Raw genomic sequence first — 27,341 nt, 5'->3', positions numbered from 1 at the left:
GACTTATCACCTGAATTCTTAAATACAGGGCAAACTGAGGAGGTCTTCCAGGGGGTCGGAAAGCACTTCTCCTTAAGGCAGCGCTTAAATAGTTTCGTAAGTATGGGAGCAAGTTCTGGTTGAAGCTTTTTTAACACTATAATTGGGATGCCATCAGGGCCAGTTGCTTTACTGGAATCTAGGTTTTTTATTAGCTTGGCGACCTCATGCACGGATATTTGTATGTTACCTAGCTTGTTCTGTGTTATAGGAGGAAATATGGGGAGTTGATGGCCTTCGTCGCATAGGGTAGAATTAGCTGCAAAGTTCTTTGCAAATAGTTTGGCCTTGTCTGATGCTGACGAGATAACCTCTGGTCCATTGATAATGGTTGGGATAGAACGCACACTTCTGTTCAAGATCCTATTTGTTATTTGCCAAAACTGGTGGGAACCAAGCCGCTGATCAGCTACCTTGGATTTAACAGACTGGGCATATAGCTCTCTTGCATTTTTTATTACTCTTTTACAGTGGTTGCTGGCAATTTTCCTTTTTTCTTTTTCTTTTTTTGCTCAACCAACACCCTTACACACACCTCCACTTTCTTTTGTGCTTTCGTATCATGGGTTCAAGCCTCCTGCCTACTACAACTTTTTTTTTTTTTTGCTCGACACACACCTCCAAACACCCGGGCAATGCCAGGTACCCAGATTAATTTTAATTAAAAGAAAAATGAAAATTATGATGATATCTATATATATAAAAGCGAAAATGTGTGTATGTATATATGTTTGTATTTATGTGTGTTTGTGTGTCCGCTAAAACCTTTCGACAGACAGAACAAAAAGTGACAAACTTGGTATCATATTAAAGTGCCATCCTTCGCCCGAAAAATATCAAAAAATTGGCCAAAAACGTTAATTTTTTCACCCTGAAATCAACAATTTTCTACAGGGGAGGGGGTCAACAAAAACCGTCCTCTCATGACACGATCGGTTCTACGCATGCGTCAGATGACGTCATGACCTGATTTAGTTTAAATAGTTGAAGAACTGACTAAATTTCATGTACGTCGTGTTAGCTCAGTTGGTTAAAGCGTTGGGTCATTATCTAAAGGTTTTGGTTTCGAATCGTGGTGTGAGATGTCTTCTTTTTTTTTTTTTCTATTTTTTTAAATTTAAATATTGAACCAGTGTTATTTAAGCCATTTTCCACGTAACATTCGTTTTTCTGGGTTTTTTTTTTTTTACTTCGCTTATTCTTAGGTTTTCATTAACACCCCCAACCGACCACACACACCCAAAAACACCCAGGTACCCACCGATTTTTTAAATTTTAATATCGAAACAGGCTTATTTAAGCCATTTTTCACATGTTTTTTTTTTGGAGGTGGGGTTTTAGTTTTAACGTTCGTTTTTCTGTTTTCTTTTTTGTTTTTGTTTTTTCGATTTTTACATTTAACATCGTTCGTTTGCCTTATGTTAGTTTTTTTGTGTTTTTTTCCGATGTTTTGATTACCCCCCCCCCCCGGGTACCCCCAGCTTCGTTTTTGTTTTCTTTTTTTACTTCGCTTATTCTTAGGTTTTCATTAACAACCACACACACCTCCAAACACTCGGGCAACACTGAGTACCCCCCCCCCGCTAGTCTATATTTCTAAAAGCGAAAATGTGTGTATGTATGTATGTGTGTTTGTGTGTCTCGCAAAAACTTTCCACATGGGTCACGGATTTTCACCAGATCGTTATCATTTTAAACTTCCAACCTTTGTCCGACAAATATCGAAAAATTGGCCAAAAGCGTTAATTTTTTCACCCTGAAATTAGCAGTTTTCTAAGGGGGGGGGGTCAGCAAAACATGACGAGTTCGGTTCTACTCATGTGCAAATGACGTGGGAACCTAATTTAGTTTAAAGATTTTAAAAAGTGACCTAATTTCGTCGACGTCATCTTAGCTCAGTTGCTTAGAGCACGGCCTCATTATCTAAAGGTTTTGGGTTCGAATCGTGGTGTGAGATGTCTTCTTTTTTTTTTTTTTTTTTTCGATTTAAAAAAATTTTTTTTTTTTTGGGGGGGGGGTTATTTTTCAGATTTTTTAAAGAAGGTTTAACGTTCGTTGTTCTGTTTTCTTTTTTTGTTTTTTAGTTTAGTTTTTTTTACTTCGCTTATTCTGATGTTTTGATTAAAACCCCCACCCCCACCCGAGCACACGCACCTCCAAACACTCGGGCAACGCCGGGTATCCCCTGCTAATATTATATAAAACAATTTTTGATTGTGGTTGAATTTTGACATGTAATACATTTTTGTAGTGATGGCTAATAATTTTATAAATGATATTTTGTGCATTTTGCAATCAAATTTTTCAAATGTTTTCATCTCTTTCCTTTCTATTATTCCTTCCTTCAATTTTGAAAATTTAAGGCACCCTCCCGTATTCTTTTCATGATTTTCTGGTTTTCAAATATTTTTTCTCTTGCAGGCTTTGACTTGTTTGTCTGAGGCTCCTGAAGGACGACGTGCACTATTAGTTCATGTAAAGGATGTAAGTCTTTTTCAGATGCTGACATTTCGGCATTTTTTATTATAGAAAGAGCAGTTGTTTGTGTGTTTTTATGTCCAGGTAAAAGTAAAAAAAAATGACAAAAGAAATAGCCACAAAGTTGCAATGTTCTTGATCAGCGTTGCCCTGTATGAGTAATATCTAAAATTTAGAAAAGAAAATGATTCATTTTTTTTACTCTAAATTGGTGCAGATTTCGTTGTGGGGTGGGTGAGGGTACGTTTTTACTTTTTTTGGTTTTGTACTAAAGGAAGTAACTCTATTTTTTTTTTTTTATTTAGGAACTATTTCCTTTATGCTGACTCATTCCTTGAGGAATAAAGGAGAGTTTTTTATGTGTATGCATGTGTGCCTGTTCAGAGAGAGGAATGGATGGGCTGGACAGAGAAGAAAGAAGACGTGGGATAAGGGAAAACAAAGGAGGGGGAAAGAGGAGGTAGATAAAAGGAGAGAGATAAAGAGATAGAACTTTTAATAGAAATATGTTTCACTTTTACCTCAAGCAAAGCCGAGTCTCTCTGCTAGTCACTCATCCTCTATCTCACATATATATATATATATATATATATATATATATATATATATATATATATATATATATATATATATATATATACTGCCAGGCCACGCAGCATTGCCTAATCATAAAATGTACTTAAATATGATATTTCAATTTATGCAGATTATTAGAGCAAATTCTCTGTTGATTATCATATTGTACCTAATAGATAGTAGTGATTTCAAAGGTTAAAAAATGACTTTGGTGCCATCAGCTAGAATTAAAATAATAGCATTTACCTCTAGCAGTATTCGCTACCATCTTAGCTAACAACACATGCATATAAAAATTTGACAAATTTACGCAGTTAAACATATAAAAGTACATTGGCACATGCCTAGAACATACACATTACGTCAAACTACACCTGCCAAGTTTCAATTTTTAAATTTTGACTCCTTCGCAGATATTTTTACTTACTAAAAACCAAATCGAATTTGTTTCACAGGTTCGAATCCCTTATATATCAAATTTTAAGTCTGTAGAGCAAAAGAATTGACAGAGTAGTTTGATAGAAACCGTTCTATGAGGGGCGTGCAATAAGTAATGCCCCTAACCCACTTCCCATAGCAGTAGAGCAACGAAACTTGGCACAGTTATTAGTCTTTCTCTACATAGGAACCACCCAGAGTTATGCATTTCTCCCATCATTTGATGCAGCTCTGGAAACCGTTTTTGTAGAACACCCCAGGTTGGTTCTCCAACCACGACGTGACTTCAGAAATCAAAGCTGCATTATCTGGGAAACGCTTTCCTTTCAAAAACAACTTCATGCCTGGGAAGAGGTGAAAGCCAGAGGGTGCAGGGTCAGGAGAGTAGGGAGGATGGGGTAGGATTTCATAACCACACGACCGTACTTCTGATCTGGCGACATGCGAGTTGTGGACCGGAGCGTTGTCCTGCAGGAGGAGCGTACCTTTGCTGATCTTGCTCCACCTCTTGATTTTGATAGCTTCCCTTAATTTCCTCAAAAGTGCAGCATAATAGGCTCCTGTAATTGTGGTACCCTTTGCCAGGAAATCTGTCATCACTACTCCGTCCTGGTCCCAGAAGACTGTGAGCATGACCTTGCCGCCGCACCCTTGCCTTCTTTGGAGGTGGTGAGTCCAAGTGCTTCCACTGCATTGACTGGGCTTTGGTCTCTGGATCATAGTGATGGACCCAGGTTTCATCCTGTGTAATCAGTCTTTTGAAAAACTTTGACTCATCTTCTTGGCACATCTCCAAATTCATCCTTGAACACTCGAGGCGTTCTCGCTTCTGGAATGGTGTGAGCAACCTGGGAATCCATCTGGCAGACACCTTATGCATATGCAAATGGTCATGAATGATAGTTTCCACAGACCCTGTACTAATCTTGACATCTTGGGCTATTTGGCGAATAGTAATGCGGCGATCTTCCAAAATGGCAGCCTCAACTTGACGGACAGATGCCTCATCAATGGCAGAAGTGGGGGTAACCAGGTCTGGGAGCTGTTTCCACAGACTTCCGGCCATGTTTGAATTCACAATGCCAGCGTTTTACACGGTCATATGATGTGCATTATCACCATAAGTTTCTTTCATTTCATCAAAAGTCTCTTGTGGTGTGCGCCCTTTCAAATACAAAACCGGATCACCACTCGATATTCAACAGGCTCCATTTCACACCTGACTCAGTTCAAACAGCTGTAAAACAGAAACCACAATTAGTTCAGAGCTGTAATTTGCCACACAACCCGTAGAGATATAAATCATTGCACATGCAAAATTTCAGCTGGATCAGACAACTGGAAGTGGGTCAGGGGCATTGCTTATTGCACGCCCCTCATATGCACACACAAACATGGTCACTTTTATGTATATGCTAGCAGGTCGCCCAGCGTTGCCCGGCTGTAAAATATGCTTAAATATATTTTTTAATGAAATATGAATTCATGAAGATTTCATATTTATTATTATAGAGCAAATTTACTATTGATTATTATATCGTACTCAATATGTATATAGTAATTGCTTTAAAAATTAAATATATATATATATATATATATATATATATAGTAATGGTTTTAAAAATTAAAAAAATATATATACATATATATAGTAATGGTTTTAAAAATTAAAAAAATATATATACATATATATAGTAATGGTTTTAAAAATTAAAAAAATATATATACATATATATAGTAATGGTTTTAAAAATTAAAAAAATATATATACATATATATAGTAATGGTTTTAAAAATTAAAAAAATATATATACATATATATAGTAATGGTTTTAACAATTAAAAAAATATATATACATATATATATAGTAATGGTTTTAAAAATTAAAAAAAATATATATACATATATATAGTAATGGTTTTAAAAATTAAAAAAAAAATATATATATATAGTAATGGTTTTAAAAATTAAAAATATATATGTATACATGTATATAGGAATGGTTAAAAATATATATATATATATATATATATATATATATATATATATACAGTAATGGTTTTAAAAATTAAAAAATATACATATATATCTACTAATGGCTTCAAACATTTAAAAAAATATATATCTATATATAATAGCAAATAGTTAATAAAACATGTTAAAAACACCTTGAAAAAGAGTTAAAAACATATTTGAAAATGAAACACTAAATAAGTGGATAGTCCTTAATCCGCGGAGTTTCGAAGAAATACTTTCCTTCTCATCAGAGGGTAGGATTTAGCAAAATGCGGGATCGGATTTTGCTTGCAAAAGTATCCAATGACGGTAAAATCCAAAAATGCAAATCCAAGAAAGTTAATTAAATTTAACTGACTTTCTTGGATTTGCATTTTTGGATTTTACCGTCATTGGATACTTTACCTTTCACCAGACTATCCATTCACATGAAAGTACTTTTTTCTTCACCGTATTCCCTCTGCTTCACTTTTTGTTATCAAGTAAAATCTTTGACTTACTTGTAGTTTCATCAAATACTTTTGCAAGCAAAATCTGATCTTGCATTTTACTAAATCCTTCCCTCTGATGAGAAGGAAAATATTTCTTTGAAACTCCGCGGATTAAGGACTATCCACTTATTTAGTGTTTCCTTTTCAAATTAAATATGTTTTTAACTCTTTTTCAAAGTGTTTTTTAACATATTTTATTAACTACTTGTTCTTATTATAAGCTCTATCTCCTATTTAGTTTTATCGAGCTTTTACATCTGGTTGAGATTACTTTATAAATATTAATTCTTTAATATTTATAAAATACTTTAGTTTTACCATCTTGGATCATTTTGGTAAATTTAATTGTAATTTTTATTTTATATATATATATATATATATATATATATATATATATATATATATATATATACTAATAGTTTTAAAAAAAAAATGAATTTGCTGGAATCGAAACAAAAACATTCAGTTCTCTAGCCATAGTCATTATTTAGCGCTTTTGCTTTTGGCGTTATCGTCCTACCTATCATCAGATGGATAAAAGTGGGTTAAAAGTTAAACCGGTTCAAGCTGAAAAAATGTATGCTTGCTCAAACGTTTGTTGATTTATTTCTATCACTCTTTATCTTATCATTTCCCCACTCTTTATCTGTGCCTAAATCCAAACGTAGATTTCACGAGCAGAGCTTCTTTCTCAGAAGTGCATGACTGTGGAACTCTCTTCCGTTTGCCTGTTTCCCACCTGACTACAACTTAGATGTCTTCAAGTCCAACATAAACAAATTCCTGACAAACTGCACTCTTAAGTAAGACACTCTATCAAATCTCCAATACTAATGATTACTACAATACTATCTCATTGATTACTGTACACGTACTAACCCTTATCCCTGAGTGACCTCCAGGCCTTGATAAGTGGTGACCTCCATGTAAAAAAAAAAAAAAAAATCAAGATCAATCGTATTTTTCTCAATTTTAACCCTTTAATAGCTATTTCTACAGGCTGAAACCCAAAATCAAAAGTGTTACTGAAGTCCAAATACTCTATATATCAAGTGTCTAGACCAAATATTCAGAGAGAAGTTTAGTACACCTACAAACAAGGTTATATATATGTGTGTTTGTGTGTGTATGTGTGTGTGTGTAAGCAGGTCCATGTGCTAGAACGTTTTCATCTTAAATTTTATGCAATTATATACAATGTAGAAATTATGGATAAATAGAATTAAGCATAATTCTTAAATGAAACCAATAATCTATTAAGAAACCATAAAAAATGAATAATCAATTAATCAAAGTTCGGTTTTCAAAGGAATATGCAATTTAGTTAACTTTTATGAAGTTGCCCACCTATCCACAACTGAGTATATTAAGAAGTTCATTTTAATATTTTTAAACAGAAAAAGTAGGCTTTTAATATCAATATCAGAACGAGAAAAAAATGCGACTTTATAGGTATATAGATATTAGTGATGGGACGATTCCAATAATTTTCCCGATTCTGATACCATTATTGATTCGATATTAAATTTCCAATTCTAATCTATCTATCTATCTATCTATACAATTCTAAAACTCAAATGACCTTGTAACGGGTGTTGTAACCCAACATTCAGTTTACGACTTCCTGTTGCGCATGCGTACATAAACATAAACTCATAACAGCGCAAACAAATAAACAGAAATCGCTACTTTTGCAGAATTTGACCTGCGCACTGAAATATTAACGTTATTATTTAGAAATTATTATTTAACATGGGAAGGGTGGGGATGTTTTGCAACTATTCTGTATTACAACTATACTGTTGCAAGTTTCTTACAAATAAATCAACTTTGACCCACTGACAACCATAAGAACAATTTACAAAGGCGATTTTCCCACCGCCTTCCTTTTTTTTAAAATTTATTCTCCATTTTTTAATACACCTTTCTTAAAAACATTCATACATTTTCTTCTACACTACCAACATAAATAAATAACCACAAAAATATCTTTTTTAATTTGCATTACAAATAAATTATCAAAGTGACAAGAAAACATATTGTTTTACTGTGTACATCCCAATTGTTTTTTTTTTTTTTCGAGTTTAAATTATCCAAACAAACAATTGTTAATACTTTCTGCTTTTTTAAAAAAAATGTTTTTTACTGCATTCATTTCTGCATTGTCTTAATTAGTTTTATTGACCTTACTATAAACAAATAAATTAAGTATTTGACCCAATGGGTTATGAATGTTTGTTTAAAATAAATGAAAAGAAGTTACATTTTATTTTCACTTTCTATTTAAAAAGCCATTTTTAACACGGGGAGAGTGTTTTTAACTATTCTGTACCTTAAACTAACAATTTCATTTCAAAAAGATATATCAAAATTTGAATTTAACTTTAAATATTATGGTATCTGTTCAGTGCACATTTACCTATAAGTATGTCAAACTACTTATAATTCAATGGCTGTAAGTATTTTTTTCAAAAATAAACAATTATAAACAGAACATATATAAAATGTGTAATTACTTTCTTAAACATAGGAATACACTTGTGGGGTGGGCGACGTATAGATTTTAGTTTTATTGGTAGTTTAATATCAATAAATCCTTATTATTTTACCATTACTACCAACGGTGGAAGATTTTGTTTTAGACAAAAATAAAATAAAACAGACAATTATAAGAACATTTTTTGGGCATCAAAAAGTAGGCACAAATTTTTCTGTTTCTGATACCGATTCTGATACCGATTCTGATACCCCAAAATGTTCTAATTATTCTGATTCCAATTAATTAGCCCAATACTAATATTTATTTATTTATTTTTTTTACAAGTGGTTCACCACTTATCAAGGCCTGAAGGCCACTCAGGGATAAGGGTTATTGCGTGTACAGTAATCAATGAGATAGTATTGTAGTAATCATTAGTATTGGGTGTTTAGTTAGAGTGTCCTACTTAAGGGGGCGGTTTGTCAGGAGTTTGTTTATGTTGGACTTGAAAGTTGTAGTCAGGTGGGAAACAGGCAAGCGGCAGAGAGTTCCACTGGCATGCAGTTCTAAGAAAGAAGCTTTGCTCATGGAATCTACGTTTGGATTTAGGCACAGATAAAGAGTGGGGAAAATTATTGACAAAAGCAAAGTTCATTGTCTGTGTGCATGTGTATTGCAGCATCACATTTAAATTGTTGATGTAAGCTAATTGCAGATATATAATAATCACTTTCTAAGTGATGTTCTTATCAATGTAGTTCTTCACCCCATTTCTAAAACTTATTATTCAAAAAAGTATGTAAAAATCCAAGACAAATAGTCAGCCATTTTTAGTGTTCCCTTTTAGCTGACCAAAGAACTATATATTGTTTACTGTAAAGAGAAAACATTTATTTAAAAATAAAAAAAATTATTCGATAAATGTTCATTAATGTATTCTTACTTTAATATGAATTTTTATATTACATATAGATTTATGTATTTATTTTAAACTAGCAGAAGTACCTGTTGTTGACTGGGTTAAAAAAAGGTCTTCAAAAAATGGACTCTGATTTATGAAATTATGAAAAGAGGATATGGGTGTAAAGAGATAGCATCAAACTTTTGGGGTATCGAAACCAAAGCAACCCCCTCAAACGAATGGAGGGGGCAGTAGTTAGAATCTTTATTGACCCAAATGTATGAACATTAATTAGGGTTCCCCATTATAAGTGACTCCAATGGGGCTCCACCTCCATGTTGGAGATTATCAATGTTAAGTGGATTTTGGATACTGAAGAGTTAAAAAGATGCCTCTGTTTATTCTAGCAAAGAGTGATGGCTGAAGGGAAGCAGCTGGCCTCAGTCACAGGGTATATCGTATTGACAATCTGTTGAATTGTCTCCCTTGAACCTTAGGGAGTTCTTACTTATCTCCCTTTGATCTGTTTTTTTTTTTTTTGTGTGTGTAAAGCGACACATTTGCGACGTGACCCTTCTTTTTGGCTGTATGACTTCTTTGTGTAAATAAATAAACGCGTCTTCCTGTGCTTCTCTAGTGTGCTGTCATTGTCAATATCTTCCACAAATGAAGTCATTTAAAGAACAAAGATACGTTCACTTTATTTTACTTCCCAATTCACAAAGGTTATTAATTAAACCAACAAAGGTTATTAATTAAACCAACAAAGGTTATTAATTTTAAACCAACAAAGGTTATTAATTTTAAATCAACAAAGGTTATTAATTTTAAACCAACAAAGGTTATTAATTTTAAACCAACAAAGGCTATTAATTAAACCAACAAAGGCTATTAAACCAACACTCCATGGGTGTGAATGAGTGATATAACCCATACACCCCCCTTCACATGGTGGGGTTATCATGGCAAGTCAGTAGCTTTACATCAAATGGTGTGAGTGTGCATAGGGTTCCCATTTATAAGAGCCACCCATAGGATCCCCATCCCATTGGTGAGAGTGAGTGGTGTAACCATCCAAATCTTCCCCACCACATGATGGGTGATCCTGCCATATTTAGTACCTCTACAAGTGCAAATCAAATGGTGTGAGCATGCACAGAGTTATAAGTTATAAGCTTCTTTCTTAGAACGGCACGCCTATCGAACTCTGTTCTGATTGCCTGCTTTCCAGCTGACTACAATCTGATTGTTTTCAAGTCCAACGTAAACAAATTCTTGATGAACCGTCCCCCCAAGTAATCCAATTTACAAAATTCCCACTACTTATATTTACTATGCTATAATCACTTTGACTAATGTATACCCATTAACCCTTATCCTCGAGTGGCCTCTGGGCCTTGATAAGTGGTGATTCCTGTGTAAAAAAAAAAAAAAAAAAAAAAAGAAAGTGAACTCCCTCACCCCCGTTGGTGGGAGTGACCGGTCTAATTCATCAAAACCTTCCCCTTCCCCTTGATGTGTTATCCTGTCAAATTATGTAGCTTTATGTGAAATGGTGTAAGTGTACATAGGGTTTTTCCCCTGGGGCCCCGTCCATATTGGTGGGGGAGGGGTGACTCTATCATACCCATTTCAGATCTTTGATACCTCTTCTAGCATTGTATGTAGTCAGTTTAGTATAATAATAAACCATATAGGAGCCTATTTGTGTACAGACAGACACACAGACGTTGAGCCTTATTATATAAATAATCGAACTGTTTTACATCACTACAGAGAGATTTTTACACCCAATTCATAAATATTATTAAATAAGTTACAAAAACAAAATATTTGGGTTAAATTAGTGACTTTGTGGATGTCACATTTGGACACTCTCCTTATAAAAATAAAAAAAATATAGAAAAATCTATATAATGTTCAGATCTGTGACAGAACGAAAATATCATACACCAAAAATCACATAACTTGATCAAGTAGGTTTAGTTTTATAAAGAAATTCATTTTTAAGCGAATTTGAGTTTTTCCAATATCCATCCTTCCTATGTTAAGAATGGCTTTTTAAAATCTCACAAGTTTGAATTATTTGGAGTTATTTCCCTTGTTTCTTCAAACTTTTTAAGATGGCATCACAAAATTGTCACTCATAGTTTGATTTTCTTATTTAAAAATTACTTGATCAGTTTGTATTTTTTATTTGTACAATATTTTCTTTCCGTCACTAGTATGTACATCTTACAGATTTTTCTTTTTTTTTGTTTTGCTACAACCTTGCAGTTATTTTCTAGCCAATACTGAGCATTACCATAAACCTGGATATTAAGAAAAAAAACCTAGATGAAAAATAATTTAATAGATGTTCTGAACTTCTAATCTTGGTTATAAAATTAAAAAATTGTTAAGAAACCCCAACATAGATGGAAACTTAAACTTAATTTTTATAAATGAATATAAACTTCCAGACAGAAATTTATCAACTTGTACACGTTTCACATTGTATTATGGGATTTGTTTGTCATGGGAGTGGTGGCACATATGATGTTATCAAGTCATCCAGTGGACTATGGCATTAGCTGACAAGAAAAGACTATTTGATAAAACAACGAATATGTGGTCATAAAGATAACAGCATTTTGTTGAAAGTTTTGGAATGTGCTGTGTTTTTAGGTGTGTGCATAGTTCATTGTAGGAAACGTGTTGTGTTGTATTATTATGAGAGTTTATGTAAGACACTGTGAAAGTTCAATAGACAATGTAAGTCGTATGTATATATATGTCTTATATGGTTTCTTCATGTGAGAATTTTGTCATTGGTCATGCTGATTTTAAGTAGACGATGCTGATGATTGTGGTTCTTAGTAGTTTTTGTTACTGTTGTGCGTAATTATTTTATGTAGACGATGCTGATAATTGGTTCATTGTAGTTGCTACCTGTTTATGCTGAGCACTTGTGAAAGGTGCTAATGTTAAATAGTTTAGACAATTCATGCTGGTAAATAATGAGACTAAATCGAACTAAGTGCAAATCGAAGTGACATAATGAAATAAATCGATTACCACGAAAGATAGCAGGTAGAGATGTCATAAAATCAGATGTGATTCAACAAGTTAAAATTTTTTTTTTTTTTTTTTTTATTACATTTTCACCCCAAACAAGGCAAATTGCCACTTTGGTGTAGGGGGCTACTATCAGGGGCAACAACTACTGGGGTACTATGTAGGGATTTGGGCAGCAAGGTGTCGGTTCACGTTACACTTGAACTTCTGCACGTCAGTACTGTTGGGGAAGCAGGGACCTGGAATGGAATTCCAGAGTCTTGCGGTTCTGGGGAAGAAACTATTGGAGTAAAAAGATCGTTTACATCTAGGGACCTCTACAGTGTGGGGGTGGGATCTAGTAGCCTGTCGGGTTTGTCGAGGGTGCTCGCGTCGTGGGGGCACAAGTGATTGCAGTTCATCAGAGCATTCACCACTAAAATACTTGTAGAACAGGCAGAGGGATGCAACATTTCGTCGATGGGACAGAGGCTGAAGCTTAGATGCCAGTTCAGGGCCTATCAGATTTGCGACTCTCTTTTGAACCCTGTCAAGGAGCGAGAGACTAGTAGCAGATGCACCAGCCCAGATGTGGCAGCAATACTCCATACATGGGCGAATGGTGGCCTTATAGAGGTACAGGATACTTTCGGGTGTTAGTAGTTTTCTAGCACGGTAGAGAGAGCCTACCTTTCTTGCAGCGGCCCTGGCAATGCCTTCAATGTAATTGTTCCAACTCATGTTTCCTGTGAACGTTAGGCCAAGGAGTTTGAAAGATGGACTCTCAGATAAAGAGTCGTTGGCCATTGCTATTGGTGGTAGAGAGGGTTTCTTGTAATTATTGAATGAAACTAGTTTAGTCTTAGCAGCATTGAACGCGACCAACCACTTTTGTCCCCATTCCACTACAGATTGGAGGTCTTCCTCTAGTGTTTCTGCCATTTCTTTAGAAATGTGTTCATTCGTCTTCCTGTCGTGTCTGCCATAGAGTGTAGTGTCATCAGCATATATACCCATCTCAGAGGCAATGTTGTCGGGGAGGTCATTTATGAATATCAGGAACAATAGAGGTCCAAGGATAGAACCCTGGGGCACTCCCGCATTTATATCATATTGTTTAGATGTGCGACCGTCGAGGACTACCTGGATTTTTCTCTTATCTAAGAAGGATTTAATTATGTTAAGTATTCTACCAGTGATACCGTAAGATCTAATCTTCCTGAGGAGACCCTCATGCCATACCCTGTCAAAAGCCTTAGATATATCTAGAGCTACCGCTCTGCCTTCCCCCGCTTTGTCCAGTGATTGGTATATACGTTCAGAGATCACGGTGAGGATGTCTGCTGTGGAACGGGCTTGTCTAAATCCATATTGTTTGTCAGTCAGTAGTTTAGCATCTGTAAGATGATGGACTAGAGCATGGTTAATTATGGTCTCAAATATTTTGGCAAAAAGTGGGAGGAGGCTAATGGGGCGATAATTTGATGGGTCTGTCCTTTCGCCAGAATTCTTGAATACTGGTACAACAGAAGCAGTTTTCCAACAGCCCGGAAAGCAAGCTTCATTAAGACATTTGTTGTAGAGTTTGGAGAGAACTGGAGCTACTTCGGCTGAGCACTTTTTTAATAGCACAGCTGGGATAAGATCGGGTCCACATGCTTTTGAGGTGTCAAGGTTTTTTATGATAGCATGCACCTGAGCAGGGGTGGTTTTCAGATCGTCTAGTGTGGCGTCTGTCCGCATAGGAAAGTCAGGTAGGGGGTGGTTGGAAGGGTCCAGTGTGGAGTTTGAGGCAAACCGACTGGCAAGCATGTTAGCCTTGTCGGTTACTGAGGAGACAACCTCGTGATTGTTGGTTGGTGGGGGAATTGTTGATTGCCCATTATTTACTACACTGTTGTAGATTTTCCAGAAGTCTCGAGTTCCTAGTTTTTGTGCTTCGATGCGCTTTTTAGTGGTTTCCGTAAATTCTCTCTTAGCTGTCGCTATTTCTTTCTTAACGTTATTTCTAGCTTCTATATACTTCACTCTGTTTGAACTGGACTTATGTCGGTTAAACCTACGGTATGCATGCTGCTTTTGAGTAATGGCAGTTGCACAAGTCGACGTAAACCATTGGGGAGAGTGGGGCTTACTATAAAATTTCCGCATGGGAACATGCGCTTCGATTGCAGTTTTGAACCAGTCAGTGGTCTCGTTTGCACACTGTTCAGCAGGGAGAGAGAAAATATTTTTCCATGGAGCATCTCTAATTAGTTCCCTGATGGCTTCCCAGTCAGCCTTATTATAATATCTCGTTGTTTTGAGCACTGGCTCTTCAGTTTTGGGACTAGAGTTTAGGGCGATTTCAACCATTATCACTGCATGATCAGCGTTCCCGAGTGGGCTGTGGGCCTTCGCTATGCAGTCATCGGGAACTGTGGTCAAAAACAGATCTAGAAGTGATGCGTGTTGTTCTTCCTGGTCAGGGAAACGGGTTGGAAACGTAACAATTTGTGATAGGGAGTGAGATATAGCGAAGCTATGGGTTGTGCTGCCCGCTGCATCTGTGTGAGTAGAGAATCCAAGCCAGTTTTTGTGGTGGACATTAAAGTCACCAAACACATGTATTTGTGCGCTAGTGTCGAGGGACAGTGCCGTGTCTATGCTGTCAGATACTTTGTTTATTATGGAGCAGTCCTGAGTCGAGGGAGAGCGGTAGAGAAAATAATAGTAGCTAATACTGTGTTGCACGTTTAGTCTAAAGCACATAAAGGCTTGATCATCTGTTTCTAGGTTTGTTTCTCTAGTCAAGGGAAGGGTATTACGAATGTAAACTCCAAGTCCGTGCATATGTCTGTCAGAGTCCTTACGGCAGAGTGGGAGATATCCAGGCATGTTAAAGTGGTTAGAGGGAATGGAGGAGTGTAGGTTAGTCTCACTTAGTGCTAAGATATCCGGGGTATTTGTTAAGAGAAATGCTTCAACATCAGCTAAGTTAGTTCTAAGCCCACGGATATTTGTGAATGAGAGCCTCAAGGGAGGAGGCAAGTTGAATTTGTTTGTCCCTAATCCTGGTTTAAGCTTATTTTTAGATTGTACTGTCATCATATTTTTTTTTAAGAGTTTCGGTAAGGGGGAGCTAAGCAAGAGGTTATGCGGAGCTTCAGACATGCATCACAAGTAGACCATCAGCTGACCTTTCTCCAATTAGGATTGTGGCCTCAGGAAAGCCCACCGGGGATGAGTGCAGGGTCCCTTTCCATGCGCGTCATGGCACTGCAAACAACCCGATATTATTCAACTGTTGATGGAGCAGCCGCTCTAAGCGCTACCAAAGAGTTAGGGCTCCTGTACTACCAGTCGGGAACAGCAGCCAGGAACTGTCAATCCGGTACCCTCATATATATATATATATATATATATATATAAATATAATAAAAACAGATGTAGCCAACATGGCATGACATTACGGATATTGAGGTTGATGGGGAAATAAAGGTTTCAGTTCAGTTGCCTTTGGTCTTGTGTGAGCCATCTCATTAATTATGCTATAATCACTGAAAGGGAAACTTGATGGAACAAGAGCATGAAGTAAGAGCATGAAGTAAATAAAGGGTCCCATTTGAAATTATGTCCAAATTCCTGAGTTTAACAGAAACATTCTCAAGTTTGACACCTGAAGAAGGTCGGAGGTTACATCGACCGAAACGTTGTGAAAATGACACTCAAGCTGAGAACAGTAGTCTGAAGAATTCAAATAATACGAATAACCAATCCTCATCTCAAAAATTCAGAAATGTAATACTTTTAAGACTATTCAGACCAAATAACTCACTTTGTTGCGGTCACTACTACATATGTTTTGTTGGCAGGAAAAGTATGTTTTACTTTGACATGCAGATATGATATCTTATTGGATGCTGGTAACGATCTGCTTAGCCATTAGATCATCATGCTTTATTTATAAACTCTGCACTTGAAAGGTTCAGGAATATATATTTAAGATTTCCAGTTTTTGTTGTTGAATTATTAAGTTAATGAGTTCATTTTAATACTTGTTTGTTCATTTGTTCATTCATCGCAGAATGCTGTGTAATTGAAATTGAATTGGTGTTTCAAATTAAGTGGAAAATACAAAACACATTTGGAGTTTTATGAGTTTATTGTTGCGACTGATGAAAACGAATTTCCACTTAAAATCAGTAACTACTGCAGATTCTAGTCGTAAACTACAGATTACAAATGCACACACACACACACATATATATAAAGTAGTAGTGTTGGTGTGTATGTCTGTGGTTACAGCTCTCCTACAGCTTACACTATTGGACCGATCATGACCAAACCTGGCAGGATGACGGTCTCCAATCTAGGGATAGTGCACACCATTTTAAAGGTCAAGATCGGAACTTTGCTATACGGTCGGGTAGTCACAAAGCAGGCACCTGAGTGTATAGCAAAGTCCCGTGCAAAGCATAGGCATCTTTGCTAGTAAATGTATATATATTGTTTCTTGGTTTGTTAATTTGCAAAAGTTTTTATCATTGAATATTTTAAATTTTGAATTCGGCACACCAGTGCAAGTTGGAAAGATATAAAGATCTATGAGCACAATGTGTCAGAAATGATTGGACAACCATTGTATTTCCTAAAAAAAGTCGGATGCTGAGGTTTAATTGCCAACTTTGTAGTCTTGAATAATCTTGGTTTTTTGCCATCAGACGAGAAAAAATACATAAAGAAAATCCAAGATAAGATTCGATCCGTAACTGTGTTGATATGTCAATCCTACAGTGACAACAATCTTGCAAAGTCTGATAGTATTGTTAGATACTATTAGGGCGCTTTGGACTAGTGGTAATAATGCTTCAACCCTGAACCATGCCTCGACCCAGTCATCATCTAATGAAGGCTTTGTTAGAAACAACCCTGCTGTACAAGCAATACTTATTGTATAAACATTTGTAAAATGCATATATATATATATATATATATATATATATATATATATATATATATATATATATATATGACTCCATAAGAACTTGTTTACATTGAACTTGAAAACGACCTTGTTATATTTAACTGGGAAGCAGTCCTGCAATATTGTGTTCCACAGACAGACAGTTCTAGGGAAGAAACTTTGCTCATGGTATTTTTGTTTAGTTTTAGGTACAAATAGAGAATAAGGGAAATTATTGACAGTAGTTGTAGCTAGACGAGTGTTTTTTTGTTTTGTTTTTTTAGAATGATTTACGGGTAGCAAAGATTGAAGTTCAGTCGAGCACCTGCCATGAAAATGATGATAGACAGAGATAGACTTGTGACATCTTTTCTGTAAGATAAAGGTAGTAGGGAGAATTCCAAGCCAACAAAATATTTTCTGGGAGTATACTATACTTTAGGGAGAAAATTGTGCCAACTAAAAAAAAATGTGCTCTTTATATGCATGGTTGCCAAAAGAGCACTTTTAGCTAGTTGGCGCAATTACCCCGAAGTACAGTGTGTGTATATATATATATACACACACACACAAGAATAAAAAGGATTGTAGTAACCACTACATACGTCCAGAACAACAAATCTTTGGCAGTGACATTTTCATAGCAATCACCGTTTCAACGCCCACGTTTATCAGAATACGCAATCCCCCAATGTTGCAATTTGCCCATCTGCAAACGTGCAATAAAGGAACTACCTTGCATTCCTCGTATAGTGATACACCAAACAAACTGGAATATTCCAGAACGTCTCTATATAAGGATTCGCCCGCGAAAATCAAATCAGGTTCTCTTCAGATTTATCCAGCCTGACACGTGTCTAAGAAACTCCATTAAAAGGAAGACGTTAAAATCTCTCAACTGGACTTGCTACAGACAAAATCAAACCAGTTTTTTTCTTCAACACCCATTGGGGAAAATCAACACAGTGAACGGGAATTTAAATTTAATTTTCAACAATGTTATTTCTTATGTGATGAACACGCACGCACGCGCGTGCACATTCTGCTTACATGGTTTAATGGCTGTTTTTTTCCCCTCAGAAAATAACCACGTTCAAACCATGTGTGACACTCTGTCCATAAAAACCAGTACTCTTAAGCTTCATGCTATTTTCATGAGATACACATTTAACTAAGCATGCTTAATGAACACTCGTTGCAAGAAAAAACTAATGTTGGAACGATTTGAATTAATATTTCTCTAATGCATAAATAAATGTTGTTTCATATTGATACAACTATTTCGAGGTCTTTGTCAAGTGTCGTTATTTTCCAGAGTTATTTCTAGATTTTTATTTTATGTATGTGAGGATGTGATTTGGTGAAAGACCTCCTGTTAATCAGAGATCTCGTTAAATTTGCCTTTAATGATCTCACGGATACACTACTGCTTTTGACTTCTAGACATTCCTGCACCTGCAGCCTCAGTATTTAAAATTGATAGATCCCGATTACGAATTGGTGGACACCGACTCATGCTCTTACAAGTTAGTGACTATGCCTAGTAACACCAACAGAATGTATTTAAATAAAGAAGATCACGTGATCACGTGAGCAAGAATTATAACACTAATGTTTTGCTTCTTTTATCTTTATATTTTTTAATTGCAGCTTGAAGAACTAATAACTGACCCGGTTCCTGCAGTGGGGAAGGCGGCTGAAATTGCTGTCAAAGTCATTACTTGGTTGCCTTAAAAAAAGAACAAAAAATAAAAAGGATTTTTTAAAAGAAAAGAAGAAAAAATTTTGAAAATAGAAAAGGTTTTTGTTTGGACCATTTTGTTTCCGTGTGTAACGATCGCTAAATCATTTCACTTTTCAAAATATATTCTCAACCAGATTTGTTTGAATTTGTAATGAAACGATTCCAATATTTTTCCTGATTCTGATACCATTACCGATTCTGTTTCTGAATTTTTGTGATAAACATTGATAATTTATATTATTTGTACTACTTTTCTAAACTTCAATGTTATTTCCACAATATCCCAGCTGATGTAACCTCTGACCTTCTTCAAATGTTTCTAATTAATTTGCAACTCTATTGGCGTGACAATAAACTAGTAGTAGGTTCAGATGTAACTCTCTCCTGGAAGTTGAAGGTTCAATTCTCAGTGCAGGTAATACTAAGAATACAATTGTGATTTCAAACTTCTACTCGGTTATGGCTGATGGAACGATAGCATGTTAACCCTGTGGTTCCATTTCGAATACTGTACAGATTCTCGATTTGACAGAAAGATTCCAAAGTTTGACAGAAATGGTTGAATGATTCATGGAGTATCCTTTTCACACTATCATTTCAAATTTAATTTTCAATTTATGTGCTTTAAGTTTATAATTACCCATATTTATTTTGCTAATAACATTTCCTCTGATGAGATGAGCCATTCATTGAAAATCCATGGATTAAGGAAAAAACTTTAAAATTATTTGTACTCCTTTGTCAAATAATAAATTTTGTTGTGATTTTACAAAATTTAATTATAAGAATTTCCATTTATATTATTGCTATATCTCGCGTAGTGTTCTTTATCTGCTTGGGATCGTCTTATAAATATTGATGCTAATATTTATTTCGACTTTGGGTTTACTGTATTATATAATCTGTAATCCGGCAGCATTTCAGTATCTCTTATATATACTATAGACATTGTAGTCCATTAAAAACAGGCAAAAAGTTATAGACCGTTGACTTAGAATAAGTGTTTTATGTTAAGTTGATGGTTGAATATGATTAAATATGTGCACATTTTTGCATTAAATACTAATTCCTATTAATCCTAACGGTGCAACGAACAGATACAATAATATTTAGTTCACTGTATTTTACCATGACAAAAGTCCATACTAAAGTCCATACAATAGTCCGTATCGGTTCAGTAGTTTCCAGAGAAAGAGAAATATAGATATTGTGGTGGTATGATGGTAATATATCTTATTTCATGACGATATGAACTCTCGTATAATATACAGAGAAGCTTATCAAAAAGGACGAGCTATTTTTCTTGCACAGTTTAACTGTGAAAGTCAGAGACACCGTTCTTACCATATTGAGGATTTATTCTCAACAACCAATTTAACAGAGGTGGGTCATTATTACTGATGATTGCCTTTCTTCTTTTGGGCTGAAATATAGCTCTGGACACCCTCCCAGGCCTTTCACTAGGAATGGTCAGATGATTTTTTCGTTGAAATGAATGATTTGCTCTTTGTTGAAGACTCCTGTTTTTATAATCACTTATGACTACTCAGTGGTGGGGCAAAAGTGGTAGTGGGAGAGGCAGTCTGCCTCCCCCCCCCCCCGGGCAGCATGTGCCAGAAGGGTGGCATTTTGAAGAGTAAAATTAAGAAAACAAAATAAGCAGTGATTTATTGGAATATTTTTGTTGTTATTCTTATGAATAGTTATCGAAAGCCGAAGGAAATTGTGATGCTTAGTACAGGGTGACCTAAAAAAAACAAAAAAAAACAGAGGACATTCAATTGTTTTTCTGAGCATTTTACAGTTAACAGAGAAAAAAAGGCCAAAGACCCTAATGTTTTAATGTGATGTTTTGAATATAATAAACTAGCTATGGCCAAAGTTTCATTTCGTTCATACAAAACACTAAGAAACGGAGCCTAATTAGAGTTGGGGCCCGGTTTTTTTTGGTCACCCTGTATTAGGATGGAGTTGCAGTTGGTGTTCACGAATACAACATTAATAAATGAATCTTTTTTAAATTATTTTCTGAATGCTTTCCGATAAAGCTTCGTAATTTGTGCATTCGTTCTTTTTGCGGACTTTTGTTCTCATCTTCATAGTCGTTGCTGTTTCGCCACGTTTCAATATGGATAGCGGTTTCAATCCGACCCAAAGCAGGACAGAGGATTAGTTTGCCAAAACATGGTGAGACAACAACTATGGAAAGCAGTAATTACTGGGGATACAGTTATAAGACTCAGCATTCCTATCCCATCGCAGTTAATCACCTGAAGAAGGCCAGAGGATGAGTTGGCCGAAACGTGCTAAAACAATTATGAAGATGAGGGTAACAGTCCGCAAAAAGAATAAATGCACAAATGAATCTTTATCGTTAAAAATCAATTTATTCTAAAATGTTGTCAGAATCGTTTTCATTCTCAAACCAGTCTCCTTGTGTTTAGGTAGATAGTGTAATTGTGAAGCAAGTGTTGCACAATCACAACCACCCATCTAAGTTGGATAGATACTTGCTGGTGGTGCCTCAAAAGTATCCCCGTTTTTGCTATCATGACCCCCATTAAGTCCTATGAGACAATGAATACTTCCTATAAAAGTGCCTACATGTGTAATTTTGAAGCAAGAGTTGTGCAATCTCCAGTCGCATTTCTTCTTAGTCAGCACTGCTTGATTCCAGTAGCAAGTTGAAATTCAGGACAACTGGAAATAATGCAGAGTTAAGCAGAGAATACATACAGCACCTGATATTTCCAAATGGTTATCCATATTATAACTGACCAGACTTAATGTCACTTAACTTTGATTTAATGGAAACTGGTGTGTCAGCATGCGTATGCCATATTTTTCACTTATTTTATTTTATTTTTTTTTTTTGTGCAAATTTTGAGTGTAAGGAATGGCTAATGAAATTTGCGGAATTTTAGACGAAAAAGGAGCTATATCCAAAATTTATTTGCTAGATTACAAACAAAATCTCCAGATCTAGCAAGAAAGCCACTAAATCGCCAACACTGTCAATAACCATTGCAACACAAAAATAATCATCTCCTGTTGGAAAAAAAACACCTCGAACTCAATGAAAAAAAAACAACATTATTTTTCATTTATTTTAACCTACGTTTCTTTTCTTTTTTATTGCTTTAAATTATATATGACATGACAAGAAGGCAGTCAGAAAAAAATACAATAAGACGACAACAGGATTCAAATCCGTTTGATTTTGGTGGGTTGACACTGCTGGTGGTAGTGGTGATAAAGAGGAGATAACTGCCATTTTTTTTTTTGGATGTTTCAGATCCTTTATTTATCGCTGCTAAGTGTTCCAGCCCCAGCACCAAATCCATAGCCGCTTGGGCCGTAATTCTTACCATAGCAATCTGAAAAAGATAAGGGCAAAAAGTTAAAAAGATGAAATTAACAAAATTCATCATCCTATTCGATTTAACGACCATTTTACATGCTGACATGTGTTGGACAACTTTTAAATATTGACTTCCAAATTAAACTATCTCTGGTTGGGTTTTTCTTTATCCCTCTTTCTCGCAAATTATTCCTTTCGAATCATACTTTCTATGTTTTCCTTTATCACCCTCTGCCAGCCGACCCTGATACCTCAACTGTTCTATATCTATTAACTCAAGAACACTCATCCATTCTTTTTAATAAAAGTCGCCTGTTCTGCATGCATTTTTCTATATTGTTCAGATTAAATCTTAATCCGAGGTCATCAGATCTAAACTTGTCTTTATGACTTCCGTTACACGTTCATCTCATTTCCTTTCTCTGGCCTCAATTGGCCAGGTCCCAATTTTATACATCATCACATTGTATACACATGCCTTGGTTGACAGTGATAACAGTCTAATGGTTAGTAGTGGCAGAAATTATCTGAATTTACTCCATCCATTTTTAATTCTTGTAATTACGCAAACACCTGCTCCTCTCTGTGTTCCATTGCTATCACTATGGTAACACATTTTCTGAAAAACATCAATAGCATTTACTTTATATATAGTTCAAGATTATGTTCTTTTCTTTTGGGGTTGGACTCTTTAGTATAGTGTTTTTCAACTATTTCCAATGACATATTTCAGCCTTTGTTTGTTTTTTTTAATCTGTTAATCCCACCATGAAGAAGAACGGATAAAAAAATCAAAGGCTGAAGAGAGTCCAATATTTCTTGGTCATAAACTGCTCCCTATTTGATTTGAAACCGGCGGTACTGATGGTTTTCTGATCTTTTGTAAAATTTTAAAATAAATATTATGCTCTTACATTGAATTTTTCTTCATAATCGAGCACTTTGATGAGGTTCTTTCTCACAAACAGCACACAAACACACACACACACACACATATATATATAAATTACACATATATATATCTATTATGTTGAGTTTTTTCTTGTTCTGACATTAGAAGTAAAAACCTATTTTTCCTATTTAAAACTTATTAAAATGCACTTCTTAATATACTCAGTCATGGATATTCGAGTGACTACATAAAGTTTAACATTTTTTGACGCATGTGTGTACAAAAGATACCAGAGATAACATAAAGAATCACATTGCTTAATATTCAGAAAACTACTTTTTTTGCAGCAAATTTAAATGTGATATTCGTTTTTAGCATACCCGAAAACCCAGAAAAGTCGTCATCTTATTAAGGTGATTATTAAGGTGGAAAGTTTGTAAAAACTTTTCAACACGGATCTGTGAGTTTGGTACTGATGGTGGCAAAAAAAAAAAAACAAAAGCAGAAAATAACGGAACAATTCCAACACACACGAGTTCTTTTAAATCAGATCTTTTCTTATACTAATATAGATTTTAGTTTTCCCACATCTTTGTTTATCTTTGTAAACACTTCATATGTAATACACACATTCGCACACTTGATACACACTCTTTATATTCACACACACACACACACACACACACACACACACACACACACACACACACACACACACACACACACACATGTACTTATACTGAACTATTGTCAATAAGTTTAGTATATGACGGTTGACTAATCAGGCACTGTGTGCATGGCACAAGGTCAAGGATACAATAATTAGGGTGAGGATTAGAGTTGAAGTTGAAGAGATGGTGCCTGATTGATATCTGCTATATAGTACCTCTACAACTCAGAAAGGCTTATGATATAACCCCATACAAAGACAATGTTAACAAAAAATGTTTATTAAAAATGTTTGTTCTGTACTTACTTTTGCAATAAATTTCTCCTTCATGGGCATTTTGGTTTGTGGAATCCAAAGCCTTACCACAGTCTTTACATCTGAAGCAGGCTTTGTGCCATGGCTAAAAACAAAAAATGAAAAAAATATAACTTCAAGTCTTTAAACGTAATTAGATTATAGTCAACTCACGTATTTCCTAAATTCCGGCGCAGCTGCTACCGGAAGCAGTGACAAGGCAAATGAGTTCTTTTACTTCTTTAGTATTTCTATTGTGATGCGATTTATTGAAATAAAATATAAGAAAAGTGCATTACTGAAAAAATATACAATAAAAATTAACAAAATTATAAAAAGTTAAAAATAACACAATTAGTCTTTATTTGCACTTTTAATAACAAAATTTAAAAAATAAAAGTTTTTATTTTATTGGAAATTTTATAAGAGATATATGTTTATGAAATTTTAAAAATAACATTTTTTATTTGAATTTATATAATAAATATATGTTTATGAAATTATAGAAAAACGTCTTTTAAAAGGTTTTTATTTAAATTTATATAAATAAATATATGTTTGCGAAAATAAAAAAACTAAAATTATTGAAATCAAAATAACAAATAAGATTGTTGAAACCAAAATATCAAACATAAAAAGCGTATCCATTACATAAAATAGTTTTAAAAGATTTTAAAAAGTGTTTCCATAATTCTTTAAAATAAAAATCAATAAATAAATACTTTGAATAATTCTTAATTAAAATAAGACCGAAAAAACTTTTCAATGATTATTAAATAAAAAATATGATGACACCGATTAGAAATTGAGACGGAAAGCATATCAGCTCAAAGCTGTGTACAGAAAAAGAATATTAATTTAAGGTCAATCTAAAAGAAAATAATAGTGCGAACAAAGAAACATTCCTTTGTCGATGACGTTACATGATCGAAAACAATGAACAAGAGAATGCAATTGTTCTAAAAGCAATTTGATTGGAAATTAAACTGTAAAACATAGACAATGAGAATTGACATCAATTCGCACAAACTATTGTTTTTTAAACCGGGTTGACTATATGGTTCCTGGCAAAAGAGTCGGATAGACAGACAGGTCGAAGGGTGAAACGTTACGCAAAGATCATGGAGGTTATTTGGTTATCTGTGGAAGGATCTAATGGAAAAAAATTATATATTCTTTTAAATATGAAAAGCACTGTCTTGTATCTATTGCAAGAGGAACAACTCATGTCTCTGGCATTTAGGGATCTCAGCAGTGAAGGGGTGTGATTTTGCTGCTAAGCGGGTTTGTCAAGGATATGTACATCGAGGGGGCACAAGAGTAACGAGTTCATCAGAGAACATTCCATCAAAATACTTGTAAAACATGCATAGTGATGCAACATTGTGGCGATGGGACAGTGGTTGGAGCCTAGTTGACAAAGTGATACCTGTTAGATTGGAGACCCTTTCTTTGGAACCTATCCTATAGGGAGAGGCTAGTGGTAGATGCACCAGCCCAGATGTGGCAACAATACTACACGCATGGGAAAATGGTGACCTTGTAGAGTTACAGGATATTCTCAGGTGCAAGTAGTCTTCTAGCACAATAGAGGGAACCCACATTCTTTGCAGCAGCCTTCGCAATGTCCTCAATGTATTTGTTCCAGTTCATAAGTTCGTATACCGGTGAATGTTAAGCCGAGGAGTTTGAAGGAAGAATTCTCAGGTAAGGAATGATTTGTCATGGATATCGGTGGTTGGAGAAGCTTTTTGTAATTGTTAAAGGAGAACAGCTTAGTCTTACGAGCATTAAACGTTGCCATCTATTTATGGCGCCATTCCACGACATGATTCAGCAAAAAACGAAACAGTAATTTGGACTAGGTCCTTTGCAATATCGTTTTTAGATTGATCATGTAAACGAATACAATTAATCAGTAATCGTATGACAATGTCAGATGATTGTTTTTTATTTTTTTTATAGATATTTATGGGAACATGATGGTGACTTATCTCTTATGGACTAAGGGAGGCTAACTACCATACTTAAAAAATAATAATATTTTGGAGGACGGAATGATGGATTCGGAATGTGTATAACTGTGATAATATGTATTTGGTGGTGGAGTGTGAGTGTGTGTGTGTGTGTGTGTGTGACATACATATATCAGAAATGTATGTAGCTAATGACAAAAAACAAACAAGCCGAAATCAACATGAATTTTCTAATTGAGGAAACGAAATTGGGTGTCACATATTACATTTTTGCATAATTGGTGATATTTTGTTTAATTTTCGATTTTTGAGCGATTATCGAGAGTCCTACGATGACAATTTAATGTTAACAATTTTTTCTTATTCTAACTACTTTTGTTTGAAAGTAAATAAACGCTTTAAAATAAGTTAAAACACCAAAACATTATCCAATTAGGTAGAAGAGTGACATCTTGCCTTTGGTAACATTTATTTGTTATATATTTGTTTTTTTTTTGTTTTTTTTTTGTTTTTACCACTTTTTCATTTTGTTGTCTTAACTGCAAAATATCCCCCATTTCTTTGATTTATTACTGACCCTCATGCTTACATAATAACTAGGGCCAGGACAACAGCATATTCTTTTCATTGTTTTGACCCTTGAATGTGTATCCGTTGATATCTTATATGCTTTTATATAGAATGATGTAGTTCTCGGTTGATTAACTGTGTCTAACTGTGTCGGATATATACTCGAGAGTCAAAACAATGAAAAGAATATTCTGTTGTCAGAGCCCTAATGATAACCCAACACACAGCGGGACGATATTTATGTTAGGGAAAAGACTCCAACGCGTGCGTTGCTATAAAGTGTAAAAACAGAGCATGAAATAATCCTGTTCGTGACAATCGTGTAACTAAAACGAATGCAGCAAATTCGCATTTTTGTAAACAAAACGTCTTTTCTTGAAATATCAACTCACCACAGTCGATCCAATAGCACGTTCGGCATCATAGACTGTCTT

At 34.9% G+C, this 27,341-nt stretch overlaps 2 protein-coding genes across 4 annotated transcripts in view; one reads left to right on the top strand and one right to left on the bottom strand.

Moving 5' to 3' along the window:
* Positions 1-20,654, top strand: part of LOC145265398 (radial spoke head 14 homolog) — an 81,417-nt gene extending 60,763 nt beyond the window's left edge. For 2 of the 3 annotated variants that reach the window (XM_080121220.1, XM_080121221.1), the window contains exons 8-9: positions 2,461-2,523; positions 19,051-19,379. In XM_080121220.1, coding sequence (XP_079977346.1) covers positions 2,461-2,523; positions 19,051-19,134 — 147 coding nt within the window. In that variant the 3' untranslated portion in view covers positions 19,135-19,379. Of the gene's footprint in view, positions 1-2,460; positions 2,524-19,050 lie in introns of all 3 variants that reach the window. The other variant, XM_080121219.1, reaches the window with a different exon arrangement.
* Positions 20,655-22,240: 1,586 nt separating this feature from the next.
* The window catches only part of LOC145265400 (muscle LIM protein Mlp84B-like), a 45,511-nt gene continuing 40,410 nt past the window's right edge, over positions 22,241-27,341 (bottom strand). The window contains exons 4-6 of the mRNA XM_080121222.1: positions 27,300-27,341; positions 24,374-24,467; positions 22,241-22,521 (exon numbers count right to left, since the gene is read on the bottom strand). The exon at positions 27,300-27,341 is cut by the window's right edge and continues 64 nt beyond it. Coding sequence (XP_079977348.1) covers positions 22,445-22,521; positions 24,374-24,467; positions 27,300-27,341 — 213 coding nt within the window. The 3' untranslated portion in view covers positions 22,241-22,444. The remainder of the gene's footprint in view (positions 22,522-24,373; positions 24,468-27,299) is intronic.

The sequence above is a fragment of the Euprymna scolopes genome, chromosome 40, assembly GCF_053919585.1.
Source record: "Euprymna scolopes isolate OS-2025 chromosome 40, ASM5391958v1, whole genome shotgun sequence".
In the NCBI taxonomy this organism is placed as follows: Eukaryota; Metazoa; Mollusca; class Cephalopoda; order Sepiida; family Sepiolidae; genus Euprymna; species Euprymna scolopes.
Note: the sequence above shows the minus strand (reverse complement) of the source record. Positions and strands in the feature narration are given on the sequence as shown.